This window comes from Xenopus laevis, chromosome 1L, assembly GCF_017654675.1.
Source record: "Xenopus laevis strain J_2021 chromosome 1L, Xenopus_laevis_v10.1, whole genome shotgun sequence".
In the NCBI taxonomy this organism is placed as follows: domain Eukaryota; kingdom Metazoa; phylum Chordata; class Amphibia; order Anura; family Pipidae; genus Xenopus; species Xenopus laevis.
Window position 1 is genome coordinate 148,836,817 of NC_054371.1, and position 25,161 is coordinate 148,861,977.

Sequence of the window (25,161 nt, forward strand, 5' to 3'; positions counted from 1 at the left end):
CCCTCTAGCTGAGTCTCTATTATACTTGTAGCCAATTCATTTAAGGGGTTATTTACTAAACTCCGAATGCAAAAATGATGAAAAATTTGACTTTTAAAAAAATCACGAATTTTTAAGAATTTATTAAACCCCGAGAATCTGAATCTGAAAATACGGCTCAGACCTGTCCAGGTTGCATATAAGTCAATAGGAGAAGTCCCAATGATTTTTTGATATGCACTGGGTTTTTGGCAATACTCGTTAGTTTTCGTGTAAAAAATCCCCGCAAAAATCAGATGAAAAGTCCAAAAAAATTGTGAAAATCTGATTTTTTACTGGGTTTTTTTCGAATTTTTTCCAACAAAAAACCTGTGCGGATTTGGTCGGAGTTTTTTTAAGAAAATATTGAGATAAATTTGGGCTTTGATAAATAACACCCTTAGACTTGAAAGATCAGCCACAGTAAAAACTCTAATCCATCCAATACAGTCGATGGGAAAATTCCAATTCCAATTTGGATGCAAAACTGCCCAAGATCTCTCAAAAGTTACATAAGGAAGATTTGTGAAGTTTCTGAATTGTTGTCAGTCCCACTAGATCAGGACTTCAAAATGAAATGCTGCAGTCAGCTAAGCTCGGAAGCAGCAGAAGTAACCCTTTCAGCCTATGATTAAGTGCCTAGGTGTGGCAACAAAACATTAGGCATTTCTAGCTCCACAAATAAAATTTAAACATTTTTAAGCTGCATTTTTTCCACTGAGGTCCGTTTTATGCCAGCCTTTTTTCTACAAGATCAAGTAAAACTTTAGTGTCCCTATAAATTGTCCCTCAGTCTTGGATATTTCTAACACAATTTTATACAAGGCTCGGATTCTATAATATGAGAAAAATAAAACCAATGAATCAGTTCTAGACTGTACCCAAGAGAGATAATTCAGAGAACTGAATTTTATGGCTAATCTATGAACATTCAGATTTAATTCTTCTGTTATGATTTGAGAAAATTGCAGCCACAAAACATTATCACATTTAAAAAAAAACACACAAAATATGTGATCGTATATCTTTTAACCACACATTTTAGGGATTTATCACATTGAGAACTATTTCAATAAAACTCTTACCAGGTTCTACTGGCAAGTTGATATAGACGTTAACAGAAAACGTTTTCTCTGCGTTAAAGATAGTTGGTAACATTATTATTGAATACCAATAATACAAAAAGAAACACAATTGCATTTTGTCGCACAGAAAAAATTGTGATTAAGATTCACTTATTCCAGAACAATAATAAATATTGTTGTTTTGCAGAAATTCTGAATTTTAATAAATATGCCCCCATATGTTTTCAAAGAATTATGTTCTAAGATATCGCCAATCAAGTTAAATGCTGATTATTCATGTACAAAATGTATTTATATCATTTATACCATACAAAATGCAAGTGTCTTATGAGGAGACTTTACTAAAAAGCCTTTATCAGACAATGAAACATTTTGTCGTAGCTTTTATACTTACACATCATAAGTGCTTCACAATAGGTATGTTAGAGAACCTAACTATTTGTTATTTAATGTACAAAATCTATGTTTTTAATATTATACAACTTAAAAAGTGAAAGACAACAACACATCATGCCATATGAATTCATTACATGTTTGTTGTTTTGTTGAAACAAAAGGTAAAATGCTTTTTGAATGTATGGGAAAATACGTTTCTTTAGTGCAAGATCAGTTTAAAACCACATGGTCAATTGGACTGAGACCTTATAATCTAGTGAAACTGCTTGTAATCGTAGAAATATTCCATAAGCCTACAAATGCTGCATTCTCAGTGTAGACTTCAGCATAACAGTACATATTTGGACTGTGTGTTTAACATCTGCCCATACCAGAACTCGACTCAATTGATTGCTGGAGAAGACTGCAAAGAATGAAAAACTCAAGCAGCACTAACTCTCCAGCCTTTGCCCCAGTATTGTGCTTATTACCTAAAACTGTTATCAGCTTGCGCAGCATCCAGCTTTATTGTTTATTCATCAAAATGCTGCATTCATTTTATAGCTAAAGAACCACAACTATTGATTTTTATCATTGAATCTGACTAGTCCCATTCCTTATCCCTAGTCTCCAAAAATATAAATATATTTATATCTATATGTACATAAAGTGTATCTATACACATTGTATATTCACATTAAAGGATCAAACAATTTTATAAAAATCACATTTTAAGACGTGTCAGTGTTTTTAAATGACTGGCACGTTTTTGATTAAGGAGTGCAGAGTTCTGTATTGCACGATTTAAAGATATCAAATGTGTAGCTCTCACACACATAGGAAGTAGTGATAATGTGCATAAGGATCAAGGTTTCCCCTCCATCGGTTGCTTGAGACACAGTTCACTTCCAGAGGAGACAATGGGCAAATTGTTCTGCAAGTGATGATTGATGAGATGTCCAATGCTGTCAAAGACACGATCCTTTGTTCTGACCTGCCCATGGAAGCAAATATATGATTAACGGGTGGAAAGGATAATACAAAGCATGCTGTGCATTTGAGACACTTATGGTAAAGATACATTATCCATATTTTACAGTCATTATATTAAAAGAATGTAACTTCTGCAGTGCATGGTCCTCCTGTCTCCTTTGTCTCTTAGCATGTGGCAATTTATATTTATATCTTTATATATAGAGAGAGAGCATCTGGCAAAAATATAGCCTGGGTGCCAGACATCAGGAAAAGTTGACAGCACACCAAGGACATGTTTGCACCAACTATTTGGGGCCCATTTACTAAGGGTCGAAGTGAATTTGAAGTGAATTTTTGGTTACTTCGACCATCGAATAGGCCAAAATTCGATTTGAATTGAAAAAACTTTGAATATTTGAAAATCGAAGTACTGTCTCTTAAAAAAACGTTGACTTCGAGACTTCGCCACCTTAAACCTGCCAAATTGCTATGTTAGCCTATGGGGACCTCCTAGAACCTATAGCCAGTATTTGGCTAAGTTTTTAGAAGTCGAAGTTTTATTTTGGAAAATCGTTCAATCGATCGATTAAATTGTTCGAATCGTTCAATTCTACGAACGATTTGAATTTGATCGAAAAACAGCTAAATTGATTAAAAAAAAAACTTTGACTATCGAGTTTCTACAATTCGATGGTTGAATTTCGACGTTTTACCACTTCGAAATTCAAACCTTAGTAAATGTGCCCCTTAGTGTACTGACTAATGTCTATTTGTGTTTTCTTGTTCCTCTTTTCAACTTTCCACTGACACCAGCAGACAGAAACTATTGCTCTGTGAGGCTACAATTGAATGTTACTTATTAATAATTATCTTTCTATCCCCTCCTAATCATATTGCAGCCTCTCATTCAAACCACTGCCTAGTGGCTAGAAGAATTTGGACACCAGCAATCAGATACCTGCTGAAATACCAAACTGAAGAGCTGCTCAGCAAAAAGCTAAATATTTCAAAATTTACAGCAAATAAAAAGTGAAGACCAATTGCAAATTGTTAATTTTAAGGTGAACAATTCTTTCTAAGTTTAAAAAGTAATAAGCAACTACTGCAGCATTAAAGGTGGCCATATATAAAATAAGTTGCAGGTTTGGCTCCTCCAGACCAAAGTCTAGAGTTTGCAGTTTAAGCCCATCTATTTAATATTACATAATAGAAAACATAATAAAAAAAAGCACTCATCATGACTTGATAAAACTGTGAAAAAAAGATTTACCAATCAAAACATTAGTGCACCCAAAGAATCAAACATAGTGTATACCACGATTTAGATTCCAGAGCAATGGCTCAAAATTGTAAGCCCCTACCCCAAGTGGTTTCCCTCCAGTGGAAAAGTGCCACCCAAGGATGACAATGTTATAGGAAATAGAGAATACTTGTCCCATTTGAGGGTGGAACTTAAATTTCTCAAAGTCAAATGTATGATTAATGATTCATATAAGAGCTTGGTGAATGCTATGTTTGCAACCTTGACAAAAACTCTATTGCAGGGTCGAAAAGTTAGTTATTTGGGTGCCCTAATTTTCTACCATTTTCTTAGGGGCTGATAAATGCTCATATTCTCTCTCTCTCTCTCTCTCTCTCTCTCTCTCTCTCTCTCTCTCTCTCTCTCTCTCTCTCTCTATATATATATATACATACATATACACAATATTCCTTTATGCATACATATGGGATAAAAACAATACACTTACAGTGCCTTCAGGATCAACAAGAAGAAGATGTTTGGCTAGTCCATTGTGCATTCCTGTTAGTACATATGACCCAGGATTATTGATGCTTTTCCTAACAAGGAAATCGCCATCCCTTTTCAGTAACTTTTCTGCTTCTCTCCTACACATTTCTCCAACATACCAGGGCTCTGACCTCAGTTCTTCGTTAATGGTTAAGATAGCAGCTCTGGATAGCAGAGGACTAGAACAGTCAACAGAGGCATCTCTACTAAGAACAGGTTGGTTCTTGAGAGCATCTTCAAATGGTTCTGAGACAAACAGAAAATATTACTTCTTATAGATTTCTTTACTTTTTTGAGATATTTTAAAAGGATAATTGTATTAATACAGACACACTCCAATATTTGCAGAGCTACAATAGCCTCAACCAGAATGCTAGCAGATAATCCGGTTACTGAAGCAATGAACAATACTGATAACTTTGTCATAAACTGTGTTATGGTTCAATTCATGCTTTAGCAATTATCAAGAGGAAATAGTTTTATAAGACCCCAGCATAACCCCATTGTAAAGCATAATGTCATCATCCCTGTCCCCTGCACCCCAAGCTGAAAAAGGTGGCAACCCTAGGACCAAGAGATATGTGGAACCCAGTGTGTCCTGCCTCCCTGTCCAGGCATGCTTTGTCCAGCTGTCTTTATATTTTTTGCCTGGGAAAAAAGAGCACCGAGACTTGTAGTAAGTATTACTGGATGTGCATAATACATATGCTATCTGTAAATATATATATAAATATATATATATATATATATATATTTATACAGTAATATATATATATATATATGGTTATATAATCTGTATGTCACATACTGTACAAGACAGACATTGAGATGTTTTGGAACAAATATCTTCATTTTAATTTTCATTGCATTGCTTTAAATAAGATTCCTTCTTATGATCATGCTATATATTTTTCTGTATCTTTAGTGCGACTCCTAAATGCAATTAGCTTCTTAATCTTTTTGTCCACAAATAATATCTTCTTTCAGTATATGAGTATCGGGTTTAGTTCAGTATTTTGATTATGTTTCCCACTGAAGTTATTTAATTGCTAATCTTCTGATGAATTACTGGGAAACCCTTATTAGCTCACATCTTGAGCAGCTTGTTGTTTACTGTACTCTCATTTGTGCTTTGGCTTTGGAGATGGCTAGACTATCCCTGAAAGTTAAGAACTATGGTTTTCATCTTTTTATCAATCTATTCTTTAATTTCTGAGAGATCTATCTAAGATCCATCCAGTTTAGTAATGGTCCTGGATATTCATACTTTTGTGGCGGGTCCATTCTGAACAACCAATGGGTGTTGACAGCGGCTCACTGTCTCATCAATTATTAGAAGTAAGAATTTATTTATTTTATTCACAGTTTAATATGAAGGGAAGAGGGGAAACTAGATAGAGCAGTAATCAAGTAGTTCAATTTAACACACTGAGCTATCTCTCCAGCTGAAATATTGATAGGTCTCTTTTGGCCTGTTATATGATCTGATTATTGGCCCGGGGCCAATGACTATAACATTGCTATTTGGCCCAACATGAAGGGGGGGGGACAAATCAGGCATAAATCTGCTTGTTTAGTGACCTTGTCAAACAAATATCAACATTTATTGGCAACTTAATATATTTAACCAATGTTAACCTAGCTAGGGTTTATTTACAATAATTTAATACTAAGATGTACTACATAAGAACTGGAAATATACAAATGAGTGTTATTAACAAAAGTCATTGATGAGGCTTGCAGATAAAATCCATAGTGAACTGGTTAATGGAAGGAAAAGAATACCAACATATATTGACACGCTCTCCTCTTTTTCAGGACATTTGATACACTGAGACTGGTATTTGGAGCCCGCCAGCTTTCTAAGCTGGGTCAAGAAACCCAGATTTGGGAAATAAAACAGATGATAATTCATGTAAAATACTTGGCAGAAGGAAAAAATTCTAATGACATTGCTCTGATTCTTCTGGATGAGAAAATCACATTTAATGACTACACCCAGCGGGCCTGTTTACCTTTTAATTCACTTTATGTACAACAAAAGACTCTCTGCTATGCAGCAGGATGAGGTGTTCTCAAAGAAAAATAAAGTACAGTAAGTCTCAATGTTTGCCTTATCACTAGTGCATGGTAACTCACTCATTGTTATCAAATTATAATTAGGAATGCCCCAATCATTTCCAGATTCAGCTCAGTAAACATGTTACAGGCTGAATCTGAAACTTGACCTAATTTGACCCTTAATTAGCATAGTAAAATTTGAATGCAGTTACCAGTCACAGTCACAGACAGCTGTGTATATACATGAAGAAAAAGTGAAGCTACAACCAACAGATGCATTTAAGATGAAAGCAGCCAATGAACTTGGGTACAAATCCAGATCAGATTAAAAGAAAAAGGACTCTTAAATCACACCGTCAGAAAAATCAGTGTGCAAAAAATTAGGAATAGAAAGATACCCCGTCTGTGACAATTAATTAATATCTCGTGATAGATTCAATCCCTACCAATAAGTAGGTGATTAACTTAAATTAAAGTGCAGTGCGTGCCTACTCATTTAGTTCATCAACAATATTATATAAAAACCAATCACTTCCCGAATCAATTAATTCCAAGCCAATTCATAAATAAATAAATATAAAGTGCAAATTAGTGCATATACCCAATGACTGTTGCCCAATTATTGGTAACAATCAGTTCATTGACAATTCATGATTGGACTCGAATAAATTAAGTTAAAAAAGACCAAAGTTCATTAGGAAGTGCCAAAAGTTATACACACATGCTTAATAATAAATTGATGTTTCTAAAAAAGATTTTTTAGTAAAGTGCCAGGCATACAAATCCAGATCAGCATGCCCAGATAATGGCAACAACAGGTCCTGAGCACATGGGCTTGCGCCAATCTTTATGGCACAGTGCTAGATAGTTTGGTAATCCTACACACAATGGGCATCAAACTGTTCTGTAAACCCCTGGCATTCATATTTAGGATGTTTTTTCTTGGTACCTTATGCTATGTGGGAGACAAAAAGTTAGAAATTGGAAGCTTTAAGGCGATTTTCCGGTATTTCATCAAAACTGCCAATTTTGGGAAAGCATTGCAGACATGGTTACCCCATTTAGAATCACCTGAATGTGTACTTTGCAAAAATGTATGGTTTTGGGGAATCAATGTATTTATTTGTGTTTTACATAACAGTGGCAAAAGCAGCATGGTGTTTCTTATGTCCTATGACACCTATACACTAAGGGGGCTATTTGTTTTTTCCACAAAAAAAATTGAGATTTCAAGAGTATTTCAAAACTCAATTTTTTTAAGAAAAACTTTTTTTAAAAATAAAATAGCTCAAATCCATCTAAAACCTGTCGAGGTCATGCAGAAATCTAGAGGTCCCTTGAACCATTTGAAGATGTTCGAGTTCCTCTTGGTGGGTTTCGTTCGAAAACTCGATAAATTTGAGCGATTCAAGTTTTTTTTCCCGAAAAATCGATTAGTTTGAGTATTCGAGGTTTTTCACCCCAACTACACTGTTTGTTACGTTGTTTTTTTTTTATTATTAGCAACCATTCAATTTGTGAGTTCATTCGAGGTCTAAAAAAAGTTCACAAGTCTCTAAAATTCAACTTTTGAGATATATATATATATATATATATATATGATATAACCCCCCTAAGATAGATGTAGTGGATCTCGGCACGTGTTTCACCACTCCTCCACTATTCCATGTGCCTGCACCCAAGCAAAAGCAAAATACTAGAACCTTAGGTCCTTATTCGGATTTGTGTAGTTATAGAGGTTTTTCAACCTCAACTAAACTCACATTTTAAAAATCCTGCTGTCTCCCTATGTATTAAAAAAATCCAGAAATAAAAAGTGCCAATGTATAAAAATGGGTAACAATACAAATATGACAAAAACCTATAAATCCTTGGTTTCTCAAGAATTTTCAAGCGATTACAAGCAGAAAAAAACAGAAAAACAAAGTAAATAAAGATTTTAGATTGGCAAAGTTTTGTATTACAGTTTTACAGGCTATTTAAACTTAATAGATTTTTTTGTGGTTTGGAGTATTTTTCTAATACCTGATTCAGGGAAACAAAGAAAAAATATGAACATTGATAATTCAGCCTCTAAATGTCAGACAGTAGGTAAAAAAAGTACAGATACATACAACCAGTGTCTTTTTGCAGTCCAATTATAATATCTTAATTTCTGGCAAGCATTATAAAAAACTTTAATATAATATGAAAAAGAACTTACTCATGTCGAAAATATCTTTCCTTGGGCTGATGTCCCGTAAACTGTCTACTGACTTGCACAAAACTGAATCAGCGCTCTTTTGAATCGCTCCTAGTGTTTTTTTATTTATGTGCTGGGTATTAACATAATTTGGGGCATTGCTTGTTTGGCTTACGAACGACTTCCCTTCAGGCAGACTATAAATATCTAGAGAAGCTGGAAAAAGAAAATCTTTAATCAGTACTACAATGTTTTAATTGTTTTCACGATTGTTATTTTCTTACTTTCCATAATAATATATACATTTGAATATTAGAATGATGGCATTCTGCTGAAAGAGTCTGACACACACCTGCATGTTAATGGCCTGTGTGATAAAATGATTTTTGTGGAAATGCTTTGATAACTGAGGTAGATAGCTAAAATTATTGGTCTTTGGCGAAAAGTCATGAAAAATATTTATTAAAGTAGAATTCTGATCTACATCTAACTATTTTAAATGTCAGTTTATATTTAGTTTAAATTATGTTGAAGTGTAAAGTAAGTTTAATGTATCTGAAATGTTTTTTTAAATTTTGTAAGGTTTTCCTATTTTATTAAACTTGAAAATTTCAACTATAATTTCAATTATCCCAATTTAAGATGAAGGATTGGGATAGCATATTCCACAGCACCAGCAGCAGAGATTAGGGGCCAGATTTAGAAAGGGTCGAATTTCGAAGTTGAAAATACTTTTCGAAATTCGACCATCGAATTGAATTACTTCGACTTCGAATATCGAAGTTGCGGGTTTTTTTTCATCGAATTTGGCCATTTGCGGTCGAAGTAAAATCGTTCGATCGAACAATTAAATCGTTCTAATCGAACGATTCCAAGAAGGTCCCCATAGGCTAACATAGCACTTCGGCAGGTTTAATTTGGCGAAGTATTGAAGTTGAAGTTTTTTTAAAGAGACAGTACTTCGATTAACGAATGGTCGAATATTCAAACTATTTTACTTCTAATCGAATTTGAAATCGTAGTATCCTATTCGATGGTCGAAGTATCCAAAAAATTACTGTGAATTTCAAATATTTTTACTTCGAAAATTGCCTCAAATTCACTTCGACCCTTGATAAATCTGCTCCTAAGAGAATTTTGAATTTCGAGAGTTACTCACCTTGCCTTTTAACATTTTGCTGAAAGTTTTCACCAGATTTTTCTACTAGATGACGCCCTTGATAATAGCTCTGTTCTATTCCAGAAGCAGGTGCTGACTAATACAGAAATCAAACATATATCTGTCACAATTTCAAATTGCTAGCGGGTTTATTTTTCCTGTGTTCCTAAAAAATTGGTTAAAATTTGGGAGGCACCAAATCACACATAAACAATTGAACATGTATACAATAAACATAAAAATTATGCAAAAAGAAAAAAGAGAAAAAATCTGCAACTAAAACATGTAAAAAGCTTATCAAGGGCAGGTGTATTTAAGTTTTTAGTTCTTTGTTAAACTGAATGGAACAGTGCAATTTTTGCAATTGAGCTTTTTCCATAACTTAACACAATAAAGGTTTTCCAAATTAGATTTTTTGAAAACACTTGAATTAAAATGCTAATTTTTTTTCACAATCGAGCTTTGAAAATACTCAAATTAGAAAATATAAATCTGCCTCCCACAAATAAGTATTACTGATAGCTGAACACTAAGGAACACATTTGGGTAGATCTACAGTATGTAAATACTGATCTTAATCTCTATCACACTTTCTTGAATCAATTGTTTTTTTTCCTTCAAGCAGGATTATATTTTTGTTTACAAAAAATAAAACTCTCACCAGGTTTTCAATTGGATGCTTTGAGTTTTTTTTCAGAAAAAGCACAATTGCAAAAAAAGGCTGTATGGTTGAGATAAAGATTACTATTGCATCTTTTTTACATCGATATACTAATTTTAAACTCATGAGTTGAACATGTTTGCAATATAAGAACATATTCAACCAGTTTGAATAAGAAAGCGATCTGTCTAAGAAATTTTTTGAGAAAACAGTGACAAAAAAGACCATCTCCAGAAACTTTCATGTTCCTGTGTCCACTGTACACAACACTATCAATTAGTTTGAAGCAGATACCACTGTAGCCAATCTCCCTGGACATGGTACAAGATAAAAATTGATCAAACTTTGATGGAAGCAGGCAAGAAATGTTTAGATTGTGGTTCAGTGAATTGAAGGGGGCACATGGGACATAACGGTTTAGTTGGTTTGCTTTTGAATCTAAACGGTGTGCTAAGGATCAAAAACAAACTAAGTGGCCTATTTAAGATTGCTTGTGTTTTTTCGGCACAAGAAATCTTTAAGGAAACTGTGTGAGTTTCCTAACTCCCGCTGGGTTTCAGGCCAAAAGACTTTGGCAATTTCTGTAATTTTATCCAAATAAGAAAACTTTGGCACCTAAACGCTGCCAATGTTTAGGGCAATGGCACATAAGACAGGAATGTTTTGCCACTTCCACGAGTTCAAACTTGGCACGTGGCTTATAACTGCATAAAAATGCCCTGAATGGTAATTGTTAGGACAATCATTTAATTTTTGCAGGTTTGTGTCTCACATTTTTATGTGACAAACATGTTTTTGGCTTACCTGTGTGTTATCGCCTTGATTTGAAATGTGTGTTTTTAATCTTTCGTCAATTATTCCACCAGGTGGAGGCATTTTGTTTGGAATGCTGTTATAATACTGAGGCTCAGTTGTCATCCCTTCTTCTTCTGGCCATAAAGGATCATCCAGACTCTGCATTCTATAAGAAGTAAATACACAAAGACTATAATAAAATCACATATTTGTTGTAGAAGAAGAGTCCTTTTCATCTTCCAGTATCAGATGTATTTTTAATAGCACAGAGCCTCACGCAAGTACACAGGTAGGTGTGTTAATGGTACAGCCAGGGCCCAATTATGCTATGAGTTTGTGTGTTCTCCCTGTGTCTACTGTATTTGTGTTCTCATTAGTATGAGTATTCAAACATTTGTATAATACTGTAGTTTCTAGATTTTCATAACTTTAAATAGAAGAATTACTGACCTAGAATCCTGACTAGAAGATTAGTAGGACTAACAATGACAAAAGTTTGAACTTGAAGGGTGCTTTTTTTTCAACCTCATCTACAGGTATAGGATCTAGTGATGGGCGAATTTGGAGCATTTCGCTGAAAAATTTGTGAATTTCCCTCGAAATTCGTGAAATGGCACAAAATTCGCGAAACAGCGAAGGCGTCTTGTTTTTGACACCGGCGTCCATTTTTTTTTGACGCTGGTGAATTTTCGCGCCGGTTTTGCGAATTTATTCACCGGCAGCAAATAGGAATTCGCAGCATATTCACACCTGCAGAATAAATTCGCCCATCACTATTAGGATCTGTCATCTGGAAACCTATCATCAAGAAAGCTCCAAATTAAGGGAAGGTAATCTCCCATAGACTCCATGATAATCAAATAATTGCATTTTTTTTAATAATTTTTTTTTCTCTGTAATAATAAAACAGTACCTTGTACATGATCCCATCTAAGATATAATTAATCCTTATTGGAGAGATCCCTTATCCTGAAAACCCCAGGTCCCGAGCATTCTTAATAACACGTCCCATAGTACTATGTTACTATATAAGCTGTTGTCTCCCAGTTGTTGTTGTTGTTAAAAAGAACCATTATTCAGTCAGCTGGGAGGTGGTAAGAGATGCAATTTTCAACAGGTGGAGTTAGAAAGAACCCACTTTTGTGGCCTGCAAAATACTCTGGTCATGGGCCCTTTGTTCTCTTCACCACAATAACACGGTGATAATTTTTCATTAATAGAAAGAAAGAGTCAACCTCGTACACCCTGGCATTCCAAGTAGAGAATCCCTGGTGCACAATGGAACAGGAATCGGTTACCTCAAAACCAACGTGGAAAGGAAAAGCAATTCACTGGCACACAAGGATATTGCTAGAAGGGCATGCCTTTGCTCATTTATTACATGATGCAATGTTTCTGGGAGAACACCCCGTTTGACAAATAGAAATAGAATATTTAAAAGATTTGTACCTGTCAGGAAATACAGGGATCTTTGATGGGCACTGTAAATATTGCTTGAAGCGAAGTTCAAATGCTTGCCCAATAGTGCTGATGACATCTTGAGCCAGACCATCACAACATTCCAGTATATGACAAGCTATAGCAAACAAACATAATGTAAAGTGTGATTAGTCCGTATGTGGAATGTGACTGGGTTAGGGTTAGTCTATTGTTTCTCAATCACAGAAGGATCTGGGTTTTTTGTGGATAACAGACTTTGCAACTCTAGGCAATGTCAGTCAGTGGCTATAAAAGCAAACGTAGGAGTTCTCTCTATATTAGTAGATCATCTTGTCCGGGTTACAAAGTACCCCATTTTATAGGATCTTGTATAAAAGTGAGACCTTAAATGCACAGTTTTTGAAAAAAAGGGATTATTTGCATTAACACTCCAATTGACTGATAAGTTCAGACACAGACAGGAAGGTATATATATATATATATATATATATATATATATATATATATATATATATATATATATATATATACAAATATATACAAATATATATATATACAGTTAGGTCTATAAATATTTGGACAGACAACTTTTTTTTCTAATTTTGGTTCATTGCCCCAATGCAGAGCGCTGTATCTGCATCCGAAAGTCATGTCGCGTCGGATCAATGCTCCAGCACCATCCGACAATGCAGTCACTTACCTTATATCCGTTGCATGCGATCTGACACTTGGCACAGATACACATATGTAGTCCTACCCTTTGAGTCAATTGTCCAATTACTTTTGAACCCCTGAAATGAAGTGATTGTTTTAAAATAAAGTCTCCTCATATTTTATGCAATCTTTTTGTTCAAGCCACTGAATTAAAGCTGAAAGTCTGCAGTACAAAACCAAAATTAGAAAAAAAGTTGTCTGTCCAAATGAACTTTTAGTATGATGTAGAGAGTGATATTCTGAGACAATCTGCAAGTGAATTTCATATTATATTTGTGGTTTTTGAGTTTTTTATTAAGTAGCTCTCCAGTTTACAATTTCAGCAATCTAGTTGCTAGGGACCAAATACCCTAGCAATCATGCATTGATTTGAAGAAGAAATTGGAATATGAATAGGAGAGGGCCTGAAGAGAAAGATGAGTAATAAAAAAAATAGCAATTACAATAAATTGCCTTAGCCTTAAAGAGCATTTGTTTTAGATGGGGTCGGTGATCCCCTTTAGATAGCTGGAAATAAAAGAAAAATTCGCCAGCGATGTAGATAGAGTTGCACTCTGGCGAAGGGGGAGAAACTATGCAACTACATTACCTCCTTCGCCAGAGTTTACTTCGCCAGGTCAGAGTAGGTGAAGTTCAATAGAGTAGATAGGAGTTAGTAAAAAAAAAAAGTCCCAAAATAGTTGAAAATTTTTATTAGTCGCAAAAAATGCTGGCGTTTTTTGGGTGTTAGGCTGAAAACGAACGAATTTTTTTTTTTAACATATGGCACCTTAAATATACTGTGGGCACATGTGTAGGGCATTAGAACACCTATATAAACTTTTATTAATTGTCCCTGGGCTTGTGTAATGTTCTGTATGCGCTGCTGCATACACGTCCAGTATGCGCTGCGCATCACGCACCAGGGCCCGCCCCCCTCTAGGAACGCTGCTGATCACTAGCGTAACTTCGCTTTGGTTGACGAATTTCACTAGCGCAACTTCGCTACCTTTCGCCTCCCTGAGTGCAACTTCGGATTTTAGTGAATTAGCGGCGCCCTAGTGAAACTTCGCCTGGTGAAGTACAGTGAAGCCTGCGCTAGCCCAACTCCGCAAGTTAGTGAATTTGCCGGTCTCAATTTCTGGAGAAAGATCAGATCTTCTTTTGTTTTCTAATTTATAAATGGCATTTTAAATCAAATTGCTGATTGGTTGCCATGAGTAACAGCTCTATAAATCTATCCAGATATTTATCTCCAATGTTAGTAAACACGCCCCAAATTTGTGCCTAAATAATTTGAAAACTCAGGGATACCATTTTATCTAATACATCACCATTTCCTTGACAGAAAAAATGCAGTTTTAAAAATGATGGCTGCATTCCTGGCAGCTATAAGTATTAGGGTTGTCCTCTTGACAGAACAGGGCCTGTGGCCGCTGTAAAATATTTCCTGGCAACTACTTTGCCTACAGTGTAACCACCCCTCTTGTTATGCCCATGGCCTGCCCAATAACACCCACCAATCAACCCAGCTCCCCATACCTAAACCATGCCTACAGTTCACCCAAACTCCAACCTGTGACATCATCACCTCTATCTCTCTGTATGTCATTAACAGTACTTTTCGGATGAAAGGATGCAACCCCAATTAGTTTGAACTGTTCAATCTACAATGTACTGTGTTGCCGGCTTGTCTGACTGTTCCTAAATTCATACCTCAACTCAATACACCTGATAGTGTTTGTGTAATCAAAAGAAACATACCTCTTCGATTAACAGGGTCTTTTGCTACATAGGCCACATAGTCCGTTGCATCCTGCAGTAAAATAATAATAGTTAAATTATGTATTTTATATGTATATAGATATAGGAAATCAGGACATTATATTTTCACCCAGTTAGCCATTCCGAAAACGGGGCTGTCTGGGTTTAAACTGGAAAGGTGGCAACCCTACTGGGCCTTCACAAATAACAGGAATGTGGCATAAAGATGGACACTTTTTTCCTAAAAGATACCACTTATTATTGTAAGTATAATGCAACATGTTTTATTATTTACACATTCTCCGAAACAGTCCCCTAGTTAAAAAGTTATGAAAGCTGTGAGCGCTTTCCGGGTTCTGCTAATAAATCAATTTCCTATAAATCATCTCTCAGACAAGGCACCACCTTAGCACCTAGGTATTGTATACCGGTTTAGTCTAGGAAATCAGGTTGGTGCCATTGACAAATTTCCTGCAATACCTCCATGTGCACAGCCATCTTGTCAAACAAGCAGATTTTCAAAAATCAAAACAATCAGCTGTGGTTTTTCACACAGTCCACTAGAGGGTAGCACAAGACAACAGGTAACTCAACAATCTTACAAATGATATACACATGAAGTGCTTTGGAATGCTCATTTTATAGGAATTCACAAATAAAAGAAAATAGTACAGACTAACATCTATATGACAATTTAGAATTACCAAATATAGATTTTCCTTCTGCTCTCTGGCTCTGTTAATCAAAAATCTACCATTTTATTTTCATGGCCTTCTGCTTCCAAGATTCACTGAAAATATTTATATACTGTATTTCATTTAATTCTGCTTCAGTGTTGCTAGACCTTTATGACGATGCCCTTTCATATTCCCTACTTCTTTTATTATCTCTATATTAAAATTACATTTAAAGATGATTTATACCCAAAAAGCACTAATGCAATTTTCATTTCTTTTACAGGTATTCTGTTTTTTATTCTGTTTTTTTAGTTATTTATTTTCCTTCAATGCCTGAAAATTACCACCAACCAGGGACAGTTCAGGGGCTGCTGCACCTGTTTTTTTAGAATGCTCTGAATCTATTTTATAAAGTGGCCCTACCGCCACGTCTGTGGTGAATGCAATGCTCTGAATCCAAAAAATTATTTTAAGTTAGGGACCTTGCAAATAAATCATTACTTACATATACAAATGTAAGGAAAATATTCTAAAATCTATAAAAGAGATTTAATCAGATTCCACTGCAGTTTTTAAGTGAGTTACCCTTTAACAGTTATTACCAAATATTTAAATAATATACATATCTCCATATTTGATGACAATGTTGATACTGATACAAACGTAACACAAATAAAACAAAGAATTAACAAACTGGCTATAGAGTTGACCTATTAAACCAATAACCTTGTCCCATAGTATACATTAGCCATTTCTGTAACTGTTGCATATTATAGCTTCCTAATTGTACGTTTCTTACGGTAATTCTTGTACACTATTTGTCAGTACAAATCCAGACAAATTCAGTACAATGGTACAAGAGTTTCATGCTAAAGGACAACAAAGTACCCTACCGGATCGCCACCGGAAGCAAAGGAAATTGACTGCATGTGATGATTTGCAATGATCTGTATTTGAATAAAAAGAGAAAAAAAATTAAATTCATTATAATGTGAAAAATTAACACTGCTCTGTTTATCATTAGAGTAATATATCATTTGTAGGTTTTTCCATCTCATTGAAAGAATAAAGCATTTGATTCCAGAGGATTCCTTTCCAAAATGAGTCCATGTTTTTGCATCAATATTGTATAACTGCAATGCCCTTATTATGATCTCCCTGAATAAGAATTTACAGTTGGTACAAATTGCAACAGCCAGGCTACTCATCCATCAACATAACCAAGGAAACATAACACCAGTTCTATGCTGTCTACACTGTCTACAAAGTAATGAAGGGTTCTCTTCTCATATTTATTTTTTTTGGCCTTCTCACATTTAATTAGTCATTAGTCAATGGTCGTCTATTAATTGTCGACGGTATCTGAATTTTCGCTGCAATTTTGCAAATTTATTCGCCAGCACGGAAAAGCAGAAATTTGACGCAAATTTGCGCCTGGCGAATAAATTCGCCCGTCACTACATATCTGTTCACCCAGGCTTTTTAAGTACAATAAGATATACATTTTAAATCCATAAATTATTAAAGGGGTTGTTCAACTTTAAATTCACTTTTAGTATGATATAGAGAGTGATATTCTGAGATATATGCAACTGGTTTTCATTTTTTATTATTTGTGATTTTTGAATTATTTAGCTTTTTATTCAGCAGCTCTCCAGTTTGCAATGTAAACAATCTGGTTGCTAGCGTAAAAATTCCCCTAGCAGCCATGCATTGCTTTGAATACGAGACTGGACTATGCATAGGAGAGACCTGAATAGAAAGATAAGTAATAAAAAGTAGCAATAACAATACTTTGTTAAAGCCTTACAGAGCATTTGTTTTTAGATGGGGTCAGTGACTCCCATATGAAAGCTGGAAAGAGTAAGAAAAAGAAGCCAATTAATTGTATAATTATAAAAAAAAAGAATAAATGAAGGTCAATTGAAAATTTGCTTAGAATTAGCCACCCTTTAAGCAATTTGAGTCCTGTGTGAGAAAAGTATGAAAAATTTAAATATTATGATTTTAAAATGGTCATAAGTAGAGTCCCATGGTGTATAACCTCTAAATCTCAATGGTATTATATGGGACAAGGTACAAGAATACAATGTGAAAACAACATATTTAAGTTATTAAGTTAACCCGGTTAAGTTAAACCATGAGATGTGGAAAAAAGCTAGCAAACAGTATGGCTTAGGCTCATTGAAAGGCCTTTTATGATTTCCTTCATAGGAAATCCAATTTTCAATGTTTTTGGCAATCCCCAGAATTATTTCATGTTATTTATATGATTGACCCAACAACTAATCAAATACTGACATACCCACAGGTACTTAAAAAGGTACAGGAATAGGATTCGTTATCCGGAAACCCATTATCCAGAAAGCGCCGAATTATGGAAAGGCCATCTCCCATAGACTGCATTTTATTTAAATAATGCATTTTTTTAAAAAAGATTTGCTTTTTCTCTGTAATAATAAAACAGTACCTTGTACTTGATCCAAACTAAGATATAATTAATACTTATTGGAAGCAAACCCACCCTATTGGGTTATCACTAAGGCTTTACAGAACACAATAAATTTAATGGAACTTTAATCTGAATTTATTGGCCACAGTAAGGTAGGTAAACTATGACCACTCTGGTGCATGTAAGGGTGACTGATTTAAGGTGCTTGTAAGAATGTGAGATGTATATGAGATCATGGCCCTACAAGACATTGTGATCAATCATCTCAATTTGACCATTTGCCTATGATCAAAATTGTACAGTATCCTAGATGGGAGCAGGTAAGTGGCCTGTATAATTTATGCCAATAATAATATGTATATTTTAATTTTAAGGGATGTTGATTTGACCATTAAATGCATAGAAAGGCAGTACAATGAACTCTATCTTAAAGCTATTGACTGGTATAAGCACCACAATATAAGTGAATTTCCTACTAACTACAATGGCACAGCTTCTCTGTTATTCTTAGAAACGAATGAGTGTCACCTTGACCAGAACTGGAAGCAAATGACAGCAAGAAAGCCATTAAGGCTACTATATCATGACAAGTAACTGTGGTTTCTACTTTGGAGCCATTCAAGTTAGTTTCATTTGGTTATCTTAATCAGTTAAATGCACAATGTATTTTCCTTTTTGTATGTATCTACTTCATAGATATCCACAGGTATGACATCTACTGCTCTTTTCCATTCCATCTACTGCTCTTTTCCATTCCAAGTGTATTTATTTCAAGTTGCTTTGACAACCACACTTGTAGGCATTTATTATTAATGATTTTTTAAAATTGATTTTGATTGCATTTTGTTTGGCGTTGAAGGCATTTCAGCGTAAATATCTAACAGATGTGCCAATGTATCTATCCTCAGTACAGAAATGTACCAATCTAAAAACAGTGCTTACAAGCAAAACTTCTGAACCTCTGAACATCTTCAATATAACTGGTATCCCAGAGCAATGTATTCAAATTCCTGTCTTTGATTTACAAACCAAAGATAATACAGAAAAGGATCATTATATTTGATAAAATGGAAAGACAGATGGAATTTAGTATGAGATAGACAATAGTATACCTAAGTATATATAAAAAAATATATAATAAAATAAATAAAAAATATTTAAAAAACCAGCAACATGCTTACAAAGCTTTATTAAATTTTTTTACTTTTTTTATTACTTTTTACAATATTTTTGAGCCACCTTGTTTTTTTCTAAATAAAATTTACATTATGAATGTGTTTAAAAAGTTGCCGGAGGCAAGAAAAGTGTACTACTTCTTTCTTCTTGTCTTCAACGTTTACAAATTAAATGATTAAATCCATTTCTAGGTCATGCTGCACTTTTTGTCATTAGCACTAAATGAAACCAAGCTGAAGTCAATTGTAGCAAGTTAAAGCTAAAGGAACCCCCCTTCACTAGTCTAGCTAGACTAGTAAAGCATTATTATTTGATTATCAACTACACAGAGTTTTGGTGCATGTCCTTCATCAGGACTGAAATTAATATTAGCCAGACTCTTATAACGGCTCAGAGAAAAGTGTTTTGCTGATAAAAGTGGTTGCTGATTTAAAGTGAATCCTCTCCGAGCTGTACTTGCATCTATCTAATCTATCTATCATCTATCTATCTATCTATCTATCTATCCAGGGGTGTAACTATAGAGGAAGCAGACCCTGCAGCTGCAGAGGGCCCAGGAAGTATAGGGGCCCCATGAGGCCCTAATTCATATACAATTTCATTAAATATTGGTAAAACAAATCCACCTCTAAACATTTTGGGGGCCTGAAAAATAATTTGCTGTGGTGCCCAGTAATATCTCGTTACGCCACTGCATCTATCATCTATCATCTATCTATCCATATCTATCCATATCTATCTCTATCTATCTTATCATCTATCCATATCTATCTATCAATCTATCTATCCATACCTATCTATCAATCTATCTATTAATCCATCCAGTGTCAGACTGGGCACCGAGGGCCCACCAAAGAACCAAATAAAAGACCCACCAACCGCAAGCAAGCCATAAAACATTTTTTATTATTGAGAAATGCATTAGTATCTCTATGTTTGTTCAAACTGTACTGTTTTATATATATTGAAGTAGGCAACAAGGCACTGAAGAGCCATGTACTTGATCCATGCTAATCTGTAAAAAGATGACTGCACCAGCAAAAGCAATTGTGTTACATGCCAGTTGCATTTGTAAATGTATAATGTATACACATTTTGGGCAAAGAAACTATGCCCTGCCCACCATACCATATTCTATACTAGTTAATCAGCAATAAGCCTCTCTAGCACACATAAAAGTCTTACAGTTGCTCATATATTCTAGTGTGCCACCATAAGAGCACCACTTTTCATATATCAAGGATATATATATATATAACGAGAAATGGTCCTTTGGTGACCTGAAACATGTTTTGCCGATAATCCATGTTGTGTTGCAGCAGAAACGGCTTTGGTGTGTGGTGTAAGGGTGCCCCAATGACACTGAAGCACAATTCTATAGTCATAATGTACTCATTAACCTCATCAACATGACTAGGGGAGTGTAGTGTGTTTCTAGAACCCCATTAAAGCTGGAGAATCAATAGTCATTGGAGCTTTGGAGTATGCAGTGCAGTTTTGGACTCCAGTCCTTAAGAGGGATATAAATGAGCTTGAGAGAGTGCAGAGACGTGCAACTAAATTGGTTAGAGGGATGGAAGACTTAAATTATGAGGGTAGACTGTCAAGGTTGGGGTTGTTTTCTCTGGAAAAAAGGCGCTTCGAGGGGACATGATTACACTTTACAAGTACATTAGAGGACATTATAGACAAATGGAAGGGAACCTTTTTACCCATAAAGAGGATCACCGTACCAGAGGCCACCCCTTCAGACTAGAAGAAAAGAACTTTCATTTGAAGCAACGTAGGGGGTTCTTCACAGTCAGGACAGTGAGGTTGTGGAATGCACTGCCGGGTGATGTTGTGATGGCTGATCCAGTTAATGCCTTTAAGAATGGCTTGGATGATTTTTTGGACAGACATAATATCAAAGGCTATTGTGATACTAAGCTCTATAGTTAGTATAGGTATGGGTATATAGAATTTAATTAAAAGTAGGGAGGGGTGTGTGTATGGATGCTGGGTTTTCATTTGGAGGGGTTGAACTTGATGGACTTTGTCTTTTTTCAACCCAATTTAACTATGTAACTATGTAACTATGTAACTTGATGGACTTTGTCTTTTTTCAACCCGATTTAACTATGTGACAGAACTCATCTGAACATTTTTGGAAGGTATCCACCTCACAGTATGCTAATTAAGGTAAATCATTAAATCATTTATATGGGGATTACATTTTATATGTACATAGAGAGAGAGAGAGAGAGAGAGAGAGAGAGAGAGAGAGAGAGAGAGAGAGAGAGAGAGAGAGAGAGAGAGGAGCACTCATCAAACAAAAACACAGCATGCCTGGGAGCAGGTAAACTGTGTACAAAATAGCGAAAAGATACTGCACTAAACAGTATTACTGTATATATAGTAAATATAGTACATACCTGTATAAGTTAAACTTAACTTAAAAGGATGGTTCACCTTTAAGTTCACTTTAAGTATGCTATAGAATGGCCAACTGTGAGCAACTTTTCACTTGGTCTTTATTATTTTTTTTATATAGTTTTTTAATTATTCTTTACAACTTTCAGATAAGGGTCACTGACCCTATGCTCTGTAAAGTTACACATTTATCAGTATTGCTATTTTTGATTAGTCCATAACAACCAGATTGCTGAATTTCCAAACTGGAGAGTTGCTGAATAAAAAACTAAATAACTCAAAAACCACAAATAATAAAAAAAACAATGAAAACCAATCGCAAATTGTCTCAGAATGAATATGTCTTTGTAGACAATACACCCCACAAGATTAAGCAGTGGCAGAACTACTGGGGGTGCAGGGGGACCGCCTGTGGTTCGCGCAACGGAATCCGCTGCGAAAATCACTTTTGGAGGGGTCCGGGGGGTAGTTATGTTACTGAGATTAAGCAGATGCTTATATACAGTATGCTGTATTAGTTATGTTATTTTTGTTGTCCAGTTTATAGGTTTATAGATCTTTCTATTGGATTAATTATGTTGGTTTGAAAAACCAACATACTGTCCTTTAACTTCAGTTTATCCTACCACTTATTTTGAGCAACCCCCCCCCCCATTTTATAAACGCTTCTCCTCCTACAGTTTTAGGGGTAAAACACCCAAACTCTCCACACTTCTTCGTCCTATAGCGCTGCAGGTTGCTTGTGCTTTTCTAAGCAATACCGCCCCCTATCTTTTTGTGGCATCACTCCGAGCGCCCCAATTTTTCTATTGACTTTGATAAGGAAGATTTTCAAACGGCTACTTACAAACTTGAATACCATAATCATGGGGTCCCACAGAATGAAATGGCGACATTTGTTGGATGACCCAAAGTGGGAGGTGAGGCTCCATGTGGGCTAATGTTGTGTTTTAGATGTTTCAATAAATATATTTTTAATATAGCATGACTATAGAGGATTTTTTTGGACTCCATGCCCAAAGTGGGAGGAGCCAACAACAAACAATCAAATTTCACCCATTAACTTTATTGGGGAAATTTAAACTGCTGCCAATGTTAGAGCTTTGAAGCCACACTCACCAAACTTGTATGACATAGTCATGGGGGCATATTTATTATGCTAAATCAAATTTGCCAAAAGAATGGTGTAAAAAGCTGCTTAAAAGTGTGTGTAATTTTGCAAATAATACAGATCTTCTATCAATTCTTTTCTAATGTGTAATAATAAATGTGCACTACAAAGAAATTTTGAACTGATTTTTATACTGTATAATTGAATTTATGAAATGAAATCTGCCATAAAATAATTTGGCTATACAGGCACCTTAGCATCTAGGAAACATCACCAATGTGCCCATTCTGTCTGCTCTAATGAACTGAGGACAGGGGAACCCTCATTAATTGATTTGCATCAAAATATTGAAATTTGTGCATTTGTAAATGAGTTCAGATGAATGAATCAGAGGCATGGCTGGAAAATTCTGTCAGCCAAGGACATTGGCTCATGGATGCAGTTCTATCTGCACAGGACCTGTCAATAATCCCCCAGAGGAAAGATTCCATTGATTAGTGGTCTTGCAATGAGAACTAATCCTCCACTGTATGGCTAGTGCTAAGCAATGTGTTTTCCCACAGCATAATCTTAAACCCAGAAATGTAGACACTATATTGGTGCCATTATGTCACTTCCCATGCCAACACTGTAGTACTTAAGTTGTTGGCAGAATATATATACTGTGAATATACATAGAGGAAACTTAGACAAATTGTCTTCTAATAAAGCAAGATATAAGCCATAAAGTTATTTTATGATTTTAATATTGTCCTACCTGTTTGGAGTCTGGTGTCATCATGTTTAGGCTGGTGGTTGATATATTCAAAGTTATGCTCATTCCTGCAAACTGTAGATTGCTCTTTCCTAGGATACTTGATAAGTTTTTGTTTGCTGGCTGTGATATAAGAAAGAAAACATTCCTGTTCTGATCTAGTTCTTGTAGACAAAATGCAAATGTGCTAAAAATGAATTGCACACAAGAGGTAACTTGCATCCACAATGCATGGGCCAGCACTATGGACAAAAGGCACAGCAGGAGCCATGAACTTTATTACTGCAAGGCAAATGTTAAAGGGATCCTGTCATCGGAAAACATGTTTTTTTCAAAACGCATCAGTTAATAATGATACTCCAGCAGAATTCTGCACTGAAATCCATTTCTCAGAAGAGCAAACAGATTTTTTTATATTCAATTTTGAAATCTGACATGGGGCTCGACATTTTGTCAATTTCCCAGCTGCCCCCAGTCATGTGACTTGTGCCTGCACTTTAGGAGAGAAATGCTTTCTGGCAGGCTGCTGTTTTTCCTTCTCAATGTAACTGAATGTGTCTCAGTGGAACATGGGTTTTTACTATTGAGTGCTGTTCTTAGATCTACCAGGCAGCAGTTATCTTGTGTTAGGGAGCTGATATCTGGTTACCTTCCCTGGTAAGGCACTATTAACTGATTAATTTTGAAAAAAAATGTTTTTTCCCATGACAGTATCCCTTTCAGTACAGGGCACCTCTGCATAGTAGAGCTTGGCTGGATGCACTATGTTACTGTAGCTAAAATAGAATTATTAATATTACTGTTGCATTTTTAACTAGGTTCTTAGTTACATATAGGTAATTAGACAAAAAACTGTTATTTATTGAGAATACTGTATTTATGTTGAGCGAATGTCACGGGGACCTTAGGTTATAACTTCCACTAGTACAGGTTCTAATGTTAATAATGCGTAAAGTGCGCTACATAATAATAAAGCACAATAATCATAATAACAATATTAGAGTGGGTTCATACAACATAAAAGTTGATTGTTGACAAAAATGCGAGGAAAGATTAAATTAGCCTAATAAAAAGCATGTAAACTTTTCAGAAATGTTTAGATACTTTCTAAAATTCACTTTAAGGTTTATTAAAAAATAGCTACAAGCACTTGGAAATGTTGTGTTTTGCTATTTATACTGTACATGCATCTTCACACCAGTGTAAGTACGTGTAAACTCGTTGCAAGTAAACAGTATCTATTTGATGGAATACACATAATATGAGTCACAAATTTCACATTATACCATGCCAAGCTTCAATAAGACTGAAAAAAATGTCTAAAAATTCCAGAGGCTGGTTTATACTGTGCACATTAACTAACAAAGTTTTTTTGAGATATCTGTTAAGAAACTATAAATGAATCAACCTTAAAGGGGATTAGTTTAAAGGGGTCTTCGCTTGCCTGGTGAGCTCCCACTGGTGACATCACCTACATGCCCAAACTGAAATTAAGAATAATCACTGGAAACCTACAGCTTCTTGTACCTCATTGCTCAGAGCACAGGCAGAACTAAAATGATACCCTCAGCTGTCAGATTTT

The 25,161-nt window shown here is 35.2% G+C and overlaps 1 protein-coding gene across 1 annotated transcript in view; it reads right to left on the reverse strand.

The window, feature by feature from the left end:
- Window positions 1–355: 355 nt before the first annotated feature.
- The window catches only part of LOC108714850 (SHC-transforming protein 3), a 49,172-nt gene continuing 24,366 nt past the window's right edge, over window positions 356–25,161 (reverse strand). The window contains exons 4-12 of the mRNA XM_018259231.2: window positions 23,583–23,702; window positions 16,568–16,621; window positions 14,998–15,049; window positions 12,550–12,676; window positions 11,110–11,266; window positions 9,645–9,741; window positions 8,507–8,701; window positions 4,202–4,488; window positions 356–2,472 (exon numbers count right to left, since the gene is read on the reverse strand). Coding sequence (XP_018114720.1) covers window positions 2,344–2,472; window positions 4,202–4,488; window positions 8,507–8,701; window positions 9,645–9,741; window positions 11,110–11,266; window positions 12,550–12,676; window positions 14,998–15,049; window positions 16,568–16,621; window positions 23,583–23,702 — 1,218 coding nt within the window. The 3' untranslated portion in view covers window positions 356–2,343. The remainder of the gene's footprint in view (window positions 2,473–4,201; window positions 4,489–8,506; window positions 8,702–9,644; window positions 9,742–11,109; window positions 11,267–12,549; window positions 12,677–14,997; window positions 15,050–16,567; window positions 16,622–23,582; window positions 23,703–25,161) is intronic.